Raw genomic sequence first — 12,268 nt, forward strand, 5'->3', positions numbered from 1 at the left:
ATTCACAAAACGTTAAACTGTATGCACAACACACTGGTTTTATTTCATTTGTTCTGTGCAAGTAAGATATGTTTGTTTCTAATGATATTTCACATAATTGTGAAAATGGAGTCATTGGGAGAATAGAGAAACATGGCACATTTATTGATACACATTCTGATGAATGGGCAAAGGCTATTTTCTCCAGTTTAAGGGTCTAGTAAAGGGAGGTATAAATATTAGATAAAATTATCCTTTAAAAAGATCAAAGTTCCATTATTACTTGACATTGAATAATGACATTTCTGTGAATTATGTATCTGAAATCTAATTTAAGGATCAACAGGATGATACAAAACATGAATTTGATAGGAAGTCAAATGGAGAAAATCCATGTTTAGATTAAAACAAAATGTAAAGGAAAAATTGTTAGTTAAAACTGTTTAAGTTGGGGATTAAAACATTTCAGGTTCATTCAATTATATAATAAGATTCCTCTGAGGTATCTAGTCACAACAAATGTTCTCAGTTAAAAATCACCTTCGTAGGAGAACATGTCAGGGGCTTTTCAAGGAGACAAAGACTTCATCAGTTCATCTTCAGGACTCGCTGGGACAGTCAGATATTTGGGGCATTAAAAACAGTGTGGGCAAATATCATGGTGCATTTTAAAGAAACTAAATTCCATTAAGCCCAAAACACTGCAGGCCTAAGTGGTCAGCTTTCTAATACGTCACCCCTGAATTCATATTTCTCAAAAAAAAAAAATAAGCCTGGCCTTATTTTCCACCAGCCATTATCTTGAGGTACTGCAGAGCATTGTGTGCTGCACTGGCTCGAGCTGCGTCCTGACTTGGGGCAAATCCATGACACACGGTGATGGGCTGAGTGGACAACTCCACCAAACACTGGTACAGGCCACTGAGACTTCGCTCCTCTGGACAGAACACACACATGCACACATTCAGTGTTTCATTTCAACAAACAGATTAACTTGTGTAGTCCAACCATTGCTCTGCATTCTTCGTTGGCCCCCTTCCACCTTATTATTCAACAGTCAGAACCACAACAATTTTCTGAATTAATTTAATGAAGTGACAGTTTTTAAGCACCATGTGCACTCATTCTCAACTAGTTGATGTAAAGTCAGAGAGAGCAGTTCATCAGTTGCTGTTATCCTCTAGTCTTTCATCAGTGGTCACAGGACTCTGCTAGCTGCATATTATTAGTTTTTGGATTATTCTCAGTCCAGCAGTGGCATGGAAGTCTTTAAAAACTCCAGCACTCCAGCAGCACTGCTGTGTCTGATCCAATCATAAGAGCACTACATAAATAGCAACATCACAGTGCTGAGAAAGCAAAAGAATATGTTCTGTTGCTATCATCACAGTTAAAGAACAGGGATTCAGGGGGCTACCTTACAGACAACGAGAAGAGAAAAGAGGTCATTTTAAAGATTTTAGCTGAGTGGTGTACAAAGTTATTAAAACCCCAACAACCAGTTGCTTCTTTTTATGAGAGCAGCTGGTATTGAAATTCTACAAAATCTCATTATGTTATAATTAAATCAAATTGTTCCAGTTTCTATTGGATGTGCCATGACTTCAGATTACTTGGGTAAGGATTGACTGCTGTCTGGAAGCCACTTAAAAACGAGACAACATACGTAATGAACCTAGATGGTATAAAAATTTAGGCCTGAACAGAAAGGATTTGTCGACAACACACACCTGCAAACAGCCATTCTGGTTCTTCTGAGATAGACAGATGTATAACCTCGAATATCTACATGTGCCTGAAGTCAGCCACACTGCTTACCTATGTCCAGGTAGCTGACATCAAAGCGCTGCTCCTCAGAGAGGTCGTGGAGTAGAGAACAGAAGTTGGAGTTGGGTAGGCCCAGAGGATGACTCCTTAGCTGCAGAATCTTCTCTCCAACTGAATTTCTCAAAGAATCCCACGTACATCCAAATCCCTTACACTTTCCTCCCTCTAACCTGCTGCTAACATTCTTAGAGATGGAGAACACGAAAGAGGCTGAGTTAGATGGAGTGTGTTATAACATGCCATATGTTACATTAGAGAATTCTGCTAAATGTACGGTAGGTGCAGGTCTCACTATGTTGAAGGTGTCATCTTCTGCCTCGACCTCATGGCTACTGCGCATGTCTACAGGCACGTCGTGGATCCGGGAGAGCATCTTCGCTGCTGCGTTCCGCTTCGCAAGCTTCTTTGATGTTCCACTGCCTAGACAAATCCAGGGCAATGGTGTAGATTTGATTAGGAATGGTATTTCTTCAGCTAGTTTTAAGGACCATTGTCTGAAGCTTATTAGCTGGCAATCGTTCATTAACTTACTGACTTAAAATAAATGACACATCAGAATAATTAATATAAATATCTGTTTTGAAATTTTTGTGGCTGAGCAATATTTGAAGGCACAAAAAAATAAATAAATACTAGACAAATCATTAATTCTACTACTAAAGTATGCTGTTTCTTTGGGGGGGGAAATCTTCATTATGAGGAATTATTACTTCAAAATTAAAGAAAGATGTATACACCAATTTCAACAAATCTCTCCACTCTGCATGTCATGGTGAACTCTTTACGATGTGCAGGTCCAGACTCCTGTGTGACTGTGTATTCAGGCAAACGCCAGCCTTTCTGCACCACCAGCTCCTATAGGGAATGATTTCCATAAATACTTTTAAATATCAAATTTAAGTCCTATTAAGAGAAAAAAAGAACTCATCATACTCTCACCTGCAGAGCTCCAACTGGATTACACTCAGCTTGTTGGCTGGAACTGGAAGACTTTATCTCTGACTGAGAGCTGTGGAAGGCATTTGGTGCAGTCAATAAAGCACAACTTCCAAGCAGGTGCTAGTGTCTATTATAGAATGAATGTCTAGGATATGGTCTTGTCTGAATATGAGTACATCAGGGTACATTAGCCAGTTATACACTGCCACCGTCCAATGAAAAACATGTTTTTTTTTAAACTGGATAACCTTGAAAATTAAGAAGTTTTTTTCCCTTCTCCTGTAAAGTTGCAAGTTTGGAGATTTTTCATTGGACAGCAGCAATATTCTTTTTATATTGTGCTTTTATTTAAAACACACACACAAACAATCATTGCATTGCCTACCTTGTATCTACACTCATTTTCCTTTTTATCAGCTCAACTGACCACACAGGACCAATTTGTAGTTATACAGTTACAGACTGTAGTCCAAATGTTTCTCCATATTTCACCCAGATCCTTAATAATCTGGACACAACAGGACCACTACAGAGCAGGTAGGTTTTGGGTGGGGAATCGTTCCAAGCACTACTGGGACACTGACATGATGGTGGTATGTTAGTGTGTGTTGTGCTGATACAAGTGGATCAGACACAGCAGGTCTGCTACAGTTGTAAAGACCTCAGTGCCAGTGCTGGACTGAAAATAGTCCATCAAATGTGTCTAACAGAGTGGACAGTGAGTGGACACAGTGCTTAAAAACCTCTAGCAGTACAAGCGCAACACACACTAACACACCACCACTAAAGTCTGTAACTGTAGAACTACCAAGTGTTTCTGTATGGTCAGTGGAGCTGGTAAATTGGATAGTGAGTGTACACACGGTAGGTGTCCCTAGTGTGTGTATACAACAATACATATGCTGAATTTTACATTTAAATATAAAATGTGCAAAATATTGGGCACATTGGCACATTTTATATATTGTATTTATCATGTTGCAGCTATTTTAACTAAGTAAACAAACAAAACAACCTCAAAAAAGTACCGTGTATTAGCTCAGTCTCTGTACAGAATTTGGTCAATTCCTTATTTAGAAAATCAGCAAAACATTTAATTTGACCAGGGGTGTTCAATATGTACACAGAATATAGATATAGACAAAGTGTGTTTCATACATTTTTATAGTTTTACAGTTTTCTTACCAGTCTCCTTCCAGAGAAATGTCTAAGCCACCAAACCCGTCCCCCTCCATTACGTTTCCTCCTAACGCTCCCAGCATCCCTCCTTTCAGCATCTTCAGAGCGGCTTCAGCAGCCTTATGCTTGGCAGCCTTTTTGCTGGGGCCCTGGCCCGTGCAGCTGATGTCTCCCACAGACACTCGGAAGGTGAAGTTGGGCTGGTGGGCCTGGCCCTCGGCCTTCAGCAGGTCGTACACTGGGGTCTTGCCTATCCGCGTTCCATATTCCTGCAGCAGACTGATGGGGGTCTTTCCGGGGTTCACAGCCAGCATTTGCTCAATACTGACGGTAAAGAGTGAGAGAGACAGATCATAGTCTAAACTTTATATGATTTTTAAGATAGTACTAGATTACGAACAGCTTCAAGCCTGTGGTAGCGTGACCAAGTCCAAGTGTGGCCTAGAGGTGCAAGTTAAACGACCTGCAGCATGGGAACTGTGCTCTTTGAAAAATACAGCACCTTATCATCTAACATGAGTACCTGACGTCCTTTGATATTTATATGGCTGAAAACAATCAAATGCTCACAGCAGTATTCCAGCATCTAGTCAAAAGCTTTCTTGTTACCGCAGCAAACACGATTAACGTTACCCTTGACTGCGAGTGTACCGAGCAAGCATTAAACATTAGTTTGGTTTTACTTTTGAGAAAAGAAACGAAGCTGGAGCTATCTTCCTACTTACCAGCTTCTGCGCCTAAATTCTCCATTCCACCTTAAAATGGTGCTGCAGCTGGGTTCTGGCGCCTCATGTAGCACCCAATCACAGGGGAGTTAGATACCGAGGATAAACATGCAACATACTCTTCTATATAAACATATATACATGCAATAAAATGTTTAATTGTTTATTTGGAAAACAGCTGCAAGTTCAAACATGTCTGACGAAATAATTCCTATTACAGTAAATACCTTAAAGTAATTCACTTTAAGTGTTGTTTTGTTTAAGGTATATTATTAATTTCTATATTTTAACAAAAACCTGATTTTTTTTTTTTTCAAAATTAGCCAGGATGCAAGTTAACAGCAGCACCTTTTAAGGTGGAACGGTAAATTCGAATAAGAAACTCATTTCAGTGGCAGACACCGGACTCTCACCTGGTACACCCAGAGTTTCTCTTACAGCTAGTCGGGGTTTTCTCCTCGTTCATTCCCCAACAACAGATAGAAGAGCCTGTCGTTTACGATTAACGGTACCCCCCAAAGTAACTGTAGCCCCCTTGATATCATTAGCTAAGATTTTTCTTGGCGGTGAAACGAGAGAGCGGAGTGTTTTCCAGCTCTCCCAAATCATCATCACACACTCATATGCTGCCCGAACGTGAAGTGTTCAAAACTGCAGAGCTCCGTCGACTACATTAAACTAATGCTGCTTTCCCAACGGTGTGATTTTGACATAACAGTTAAAATTATGCCTGGAATATTTGGCAGTATTACATAGAGCAGCTTATTGTATTTCAACTCATCTACTCCTCTACTAAATTGTATCTTCAAACTGCATAGTATATCCATTTTCAGAGAGCCCATACTCGAAAACAACTCTACACCGATCCGTGAATTTTTATGGAAGGCACCCTGTTGTGACTGCCATCAACGTCAATTTTCAAAATACTAGTTCTAAAAAATTCTAAACAGTGTTCCTACTATTTATAATTATAAACAATAATAATATTAATAATTGTATAATTAAGTCTAATATTTACACAGTGCTGCTAAGAAATAATGGTGGAAAAAAACAATTTATATATATATTTTATAATTTTGTATATATAAATCGTATCGGGAATGCAATATTTTCTCATATTCTTTATTAGATATTCTTTATTAAATAAATACATATTACAGTCTAAACAACTCATATTTTCAACATCATAGAAAGACTTTTTTCATGAAGAAATGTCCATTTAAATATACATGTGTTTTTACATATTGACAAAAAAAAATCAGGTGCTTAATACACCGTTTTGTTATGTGTATGTTTCACCAATTTAAGTTATATACTTGTGCATTTTTGTGTTGCCTTTAACCCCTTAGATGACATTGACACACACTGGCATAAATAAAGGTAGCGAAACCTGATAGGGCATTTTCTTAAACATGCCTCGGTAAGTGACTGAGTGACAGGAAGTTAGAACCCTGTTCAACGAAGTGCTTAATATGCGAAGTCTGTACCTGGTTTGAATTTTCTATTTTATATGCAACCGCAGCTTTTCTGTTTAATTTGAAAGAACTATAGCACCATCTGCAGGTAAGAGGAATACACTACAAATAAACAGCTCCAAAATAACCGACCTTACAGCAACAAACACTGTTGACAGGCCTGTGCCACTGAACCACTGGCAGTAGTTATGTTTTAATTTATAGACAAAATACCACAATATTCCCTCATTCCCGCATGTTCGTCATAAACTTGTGGTTAGAGGTTAGACATTCAGGCATATCATATTTCAGGCATCTGTGGGTCTTTAATCAGTTACTGTGATCAGCATGAACCAACCGCATGTGTCCCAGAGTGCTTGCTTAACGTAGTGGGCACAATCCTCGACCTTACACAGCAGTTGCATGAGTCAAGCAACAACTGCATGCAACAAAGAAGGGCAGGAAATAATAAAGTGGTATAAAATGTAGAAACCAGTTTATTTAAAAGGGTAGTGTAGACTAGATTTACATTTGTACTGAAGACTGTTTAAAAAAATGGAGTAATATCTGACACCTACTGTGATGTATATCGAACATCATGTTTACTCACGTTAGAGAAATGACTGAAAATAAATGCTTTTGTATCCAAGTCCACAGTACATCATGAGTGCCTCATTTAGTGATTTTATTTCAATCAAAAATGTAAGACTAAAAAATTGTACAATTAACCTCAAGTAGTCATGTTGTGTTTAAATCTTTACAGTGAAAACCATGTACCATTCATGCAACAGTCTCATAGCTTTTGAGGAGCTCAGAAATCACAGACATTATCTTCTTCACCCAGAGCTCCCACAATCAAGAGTTCCTTGGTTACCGTTACAACTACATCTTTACAATGGCAGTCTGTGCTTTTTTCTCTGAGGCAAACTACTCTACTGCAGACTCTTGCGGAAGCTCTTCCCCTTCTTGATGCTCAGTCTTATGTTGGGATCTGTCACGTTTTTTATTATTTTCTGAGGGTCCAACTACTCTGCCCTCTTTCTCATCTGAAGTATTTGTCTCTGATTCCTGCTCTTCAGGCTCATTTTCTTCTGTTTCAGTTCCATCAGTGGGCATATCCTTTAAAAATGTCTGGCTCTCGACCACAGAACCCTCCCCTGTTTTATCTTTATCTTCTTTCACGTCCCGATCTGTCGATAACTCCTCTGTAGAGTCCTTTAAAGGAATCTGGACCTGATCTGCAGCAGTCTCTTCTATTTGCGTTTCTGTTTCAGTTTGGGCCTGGTGTGTCAAGTCAGTTTGATTTGTGGTGGTTTTTGATTTATCTGAATGAGTTTGCTTCTTCTTAGCTTTATGTTCTTTTATTTGTTTCTGAATTATTTTAACTTCCTCTGGAATATTTATGTCATCTTCTTCTTCTTCTACTGAGTCTCCATGTTCCTCAGTAAGCACTTTCTCTGTTGTTACTTCTTGTTCTTCTTGTTCCTCAGGTAATTCCTCTTTCTCTCTGGCTTCTGGTTCCTCAATTTCTTGTTCTCCATGTTCTTCACTGTGGTTTTCCTCATCTTTGGCTTCTTGTTCCATTTCTTTGTCTTCTGGTACTCTCAGTTCTTCAGTCATGTCAACTTCCCCTTTAACTCCTTGCTCCTCAATGGTTTCTTCCTTTTCTTTTACTTGATTGTCTCTTTCTCCTGCCTCCTCACTCATTTCTTCCTCTGTTACTTGTTTGTCACTCAAGTCTTTGCCATTTGCTCCTCGCTCCTCAATCATTTCATTGTCTTCTCGTACTCCGTGTTCCTCAGTCATGTCTGCTTTCTCTTTAGCTCCTTGTTCCTCGGTCGTTTCCTCTTTGTCTATTACTTGTTTGTCACTGAAATCTTCATCTTTTACCTCTTGTTCCTCAGTATTTGCTTCCTCCTCTAATCCCCCATGATCCTTTGCATCTTCTTCCTTTCTTGCTTCTTGTTCTTCAACAACTTCTTCCTCCTCGCTTATGCTTTGTTCCTCAGCATCTCCTTCCTCCAGGTCTTCATGTTCTTTAGACTGTTTTGATTCTTCTTTCACTGCTTGCTTTTCATCAGGTGTGCCTTCTTGCTCCTCTTCCTCCTTTTGTTCGGTTTCAGGTAGAAATAGAAACACAGAGCATATATGATACATCGTAAAAATAGAGCACAAAGAACGATCTTCTAGATGTCCCTGTAATTTGCATTAAATCACCCCACAAATGATGTTCTGTAAACATTGAACCTAGTTTTTAATAAGATACAGATACTCTGTGACTTTGTTTACAAAACAGCTGTAAGGCTACATCTCGCTCAGATATCGTTTACCTGTGCGGGTGCAGCCTCCAGCTGAGCAGTGAGGTGGGAGTGAAGAGTCTCTGTGGTTGTCTGAGGATCCTCTCTACTCCTGTGCAGGGATTTCAGATGCTCCTCATCAGCCTGAGTCCTCTGAACCTGCTCCAGCAGCTCTCTGACAAGACACAGAACTGGGGTTAGGTTGGTTTCATCCAAAGTCTTGATTTGCAGTATAAAATATTCTATTGGTTTCCATTATTTTTTCCTAAAATACTACAGCTCTGCACCCTAAAAGGAATATTTAAATAAAATATAGGGTTAAACATCATGGCTGTTCTAAAGGGGGAAAAAATATTATATATATATATATATATTTTTTTTTTTTTTTTTAATGGTAATTGAGCAGGATTCAGCAACACTTAATGGAACATGAAAATGGCAAAGATGAAAAAATCAAGTTTTTTTTGGACAGAAGTTCTATACACAATCACAAAAAAACAAACAAACAACAACAACAAAAAAAAAAAACACAGAAGGTTTAAATGACTCTATTTTTAGCTGAAGGACCTGTTGAATGTGTCTATAAGGGACCTTTGGAAAATCCTTCTATGTACAAAGAGGGTTCTATTTTTGTTACTAATCAAAGAGACATTGTTGGTGAAACTCCAGGACCCCATTTGCTCTTACACTCTTACATAAATGGATTCTACTGGGTAACAAAATATTTTTTAAATTATTTTTTATTTTGGCAGCAATATATGCATTGCATATATATATATATATATATATATATATATACAATCTGATTTTTTTATTTTATTTTGTGAACCAAATATCGTACTGACAACATTCACGATTTTTTGACTAATTTTGACTGACCAACTAATCAGCTGAAAGTATGAAATCTATTATTAACCCACGTACTTGACGCCCAACAGCTCCTGTGTGTTGGTGGCAAGGCTTTCTTGGTTGTTGGTGAAGGACTCCTTCATTTCAGAGATTTCTTTTTTCTGATCCTCCAGCTGGGACATCAGTGTGTCCACTAAGGTGATGTGCTCGCCCAGACGATCCTCAGTGACCGACAGAGATTTGCTGACGCCAGAGATGCTTACAGCTACCTTAGAGTTAGCACTGAGGATGGAGCTGATACTTTGCCTCAGCGCCTCAAACTCCTCGCTCTTGTTCTTGAGGACGGCATTGAGAGTTGTGACGGAGACAGAGTTCTGCTGGAGCTTTGCTAGTTTGGTGTTCATCTCTGTCTGTAGAGCCCACACTTTGGTCTGAAGGTCTTTAGACTTGATTTGTTCAGATGCAGCCAGGGCCACCTCAGCCTGTCTCTGGGCCTTGGCGTAGGATTCTTCCAGAGCCAAGAGACGCTCCTCAAAACCTCCTACTCCGGCCAGCTGGAGAAAGAGACAAGGACATGCAGTAGAAAAATATTCTACCAGGGTTCTACCATGGCCATTTTATAAAAATATTAAAGGTGGCATGTTCTATCACTTGTCTGCAATTTAGCACAGTTCCCTGGGGTCATTAAAATACATCAAAAAACCTCACAAATAAAAACACAAAGACACATTCTACCCCTTTCTACACAGCCCTGTTCAGAATGTTTTGTTTAAGTGCCTGTTCCTTTAAATGAGAATAAGACATACATATACCCCACATACTTAATATGTTAATTTCTCTGCCCATGTCATGTGTGTTTTTCAGTGTAATCTTGACTTTGTTCTCTCACATGAATGTGGGTGCAGTGCTGTGTTTGATATGACTCAGGTGAGGAGGCAGGACACTTCTAAAGTAAGAAGCAACAGAATTAATTGGTTAATTTCACAGTGTGTGGGTTGATGGGCTCAACGTGCCTGTTGAAGAATTTCTCATACCACAACTCTCCACCAATTTCATGGTTTTTGAAAAGCCAAGCATTCTCCAAAAAAATCAGGCACTAGCCTCTGGATCACATCTGAGTGTTTTTCAAAACACACAATGGACAGTACTTACTACGGGTGTTTAAAAAGTGGGTAATATAGGATAATAAATAATAATGTTATTTATTTTTGCTGAGTCAATAATCAGGTCCAAAAATTAGTAAACACTCTGGGTGATCAGCTACTTTAAGAGGCACCTTCAGGTGCCCAACTGTGCCTGCCTGAGAAAAATAATTATGTGTTCACTGTGTCAATCACTAGCTGAAAAGCAGTAAAGGAGCATCATCCAATACATTTAGGATGAGATGGAGTAGCTATGGTGACCCAGAACTTATTATTCAACACCAGTACCTGTTCTTGCTTATGCTCATGTGGCTAAATGCCAGTAAATACTAAGACATTTTCCATAATCTAGTGTAAAACCTTCCCAGAAAAGTAGAAGCTGTTACAGCAAACTTTTATTCAATGAGAAATGAGCACAAACATTTGTCTACATAAAACAACACCAGAATTTTTGACCAAGACTCCTTTGAAAAGCAGGGTTATCAGGGTCTGGAAGCTACTGGTCAAATAAAACTAAATTATGTAGAATAAGAATATAGTATAAGAATAAAGATAAGGTCCTATTTTCACTCTGATTGAGCACTTGGAAATAAGGTAGTGAAGTGAAGTATTGGGGTGCAGTTCTATAGAAGTTCTCCGACTTCTTTCTAACTGAATGTTGTCAAAAGAAATATGATCAGCGTCTCTACTGAAGAGCAACTATTAATGGCCTGAGGGTTGGCTGCACTGCATAACTCTGCCCAGAGAAAGCCATGGACAACGTGGTCAGCTACTGCTCTCAGAAAGAGAGGAGGGGGGGAGAGAGAGAGAGAGAGAGAGAGAGAGAGAGAGAGAGAGAGAGAGAAAGAGAGAAAGAGAGAAAGAAAGAGAGAAAGAGAGAGAAAGAGAGAAAGAAAGAGAAAGAGAGAGAGAGAAAGAGAGAAAGAAAGAGAGAAAGAGAGAGAGAGAAAGAAAGAGAGAAAGAGAGAGAGAGAAAGAAAGAGAGAGAGAGAAAGAAAGAGAGAGAGAGAAAGAGAGAGAGAAAGAGAGAGAGAGAAAGAAAGAGAGAGAGAGAATATCTAATGCAGCTGTTTTAGCGGGCTTATTTTATACTTATTCGACCACTCCTCTGTTTTACAGAGCAACAGGGTCACAGACACATGATTAAATAACTGATAGAATAGTTTAGTTTGCATGACAAAGTTTACACATCCTCTAAAGAAAACTAACTAAATAAATAAACTAAATAACTTAATTAATATATAATAGAATTGGGATTTTGCCCATTTTTATGCATGTCTTCATTTAAAATGGCTCCATGTAGAGGCTGTTATAAATAAACAAACCAGGCCATTGAAAGGCCCTTTTGGGGAAAACTCGCGCCGGACAGTACAAATTCTCTCCAGCACTAATGAAAAAACAGGTGAATTACCTGAGCGTTTCCTGAGCCCAGCTGCTGCTGTAGCCTGGTCACTCTGGACTGGACAGTGGTCAGCGCCTCGGTCAGATCCTCGATGGCCTGCTGCTGCTGACTGCAAAACCAGCCCAGAGCTGAACCTCCGAGAAGCAGCAGCAGAAACACGGCTCCAGGCAGGACATAGTCATGAAGCCCTCGGGACTGTGGTTGTCCTGTAGAAGAGTCCAGCAGTAGGAGAGGGTCGTCCTGTTTGTTAGCGTTCTTTCCTCTGCGCCTCGCCATGTCGCCACTCTCTCCTCTCTCAGCCCCTAGCTCCGTCAAGGGGCTAACTTTAGAACGGGGGGTAAACGGGGGTGTGCCTTACAGGTCGACCCAAGGTAGGAGTCACAGAACAGGGTGTGACTGGAGAGAAAAATCAATGGAGGTGGCCAATCGCTGTGAAGGATCACATATAGGTGACAGACAACGTACTTAGTCACGC

At 39.5% G+C, this 12,268-nt stretch overlaps 2 protein-coding genes across 3 annotated transcripts; both read right to left on the bottom strand.

The window, feature by feature from the left end:
* Window positions 1–427: 427 nt before the first annotated feature.
* tarbp2 (TAR (HIV) RNA binding protein 2) lies at window positions 428–5,473 on the bottom strand. 2 transcript variants are annotated; one of them, XM_066663081.1, is made up of 7 exons: window positions 5,063–5,473; window positions 3,931–4,248; window positions 2,746–2,815; window positions 2,544–2,661; window positions 2,099–2,226; window positions 1,798–1,990; window positions 428–916 (listed from the first exon to the last, which is right to left on the bottom strand). In XM_066663081.1, exons 1-7 carry the CDS (start codon window positions 5,113–5,115, stop codon window positions 759–761), a joined length of 1,038 nt encoding a protein of 345 aa, XP_066519178.1. In that variant the 5' UTR covers window positions 5,116–5,473; the 3' UTR covers window positions 428–758. The 2 variants fall into 2 exon arrangements, with proteins under 2 accessions (XP_066519178.1, XP_066519179.1); XM_066663082.1 differs by lacking the exon at window positions 5,063–5,473 and adding an exon at window positions 4,650–4,756.
* A 411-nt stretch (window positions 5,474–5,884) lies between these two features.
* On the bottom strand, window positions 5,885–12,194 carry zgc:66479 (uncharacterized protein LOC327541 homolog). Its single transcript, XM_066665389.1, has 4 exons — window positions 11,803–12,194; window positions 9,325–9,803; window positions 8,434–8,575; window positions 5,885–8,209 (listed from the first exon to the last, which is right to left on the bottom strand). Exons 1-4 carry the CDS (start codon window positions 12,067–12,069, stop codon window positions 7,031–7,033), a joined length of 2,067 nt encoding a protein of 688 aa, XP_066521486.1. The 5' UTR covers window positions 12,070–12,194; the 3' UTR covers window positions 5,885–7,030.
* Between the last annotated feature and the right edge of the window lie 74 nt (window positions 12,195–12,268).

This window comes from Hoplias malabaricus, chromosome 3 (assembly GCF_029633855.1).
Source record: "Hoplias malabaricus isolate fHopMal1 chromosome 3, fHopMal1.hap1, whole genome shotgun sequence".
NCBI lineage: Eukaryota > Metazoa > Chordata > Actinopteri > Characiformes > Erythrinidae > Hoplias > Hoplias malabaricus.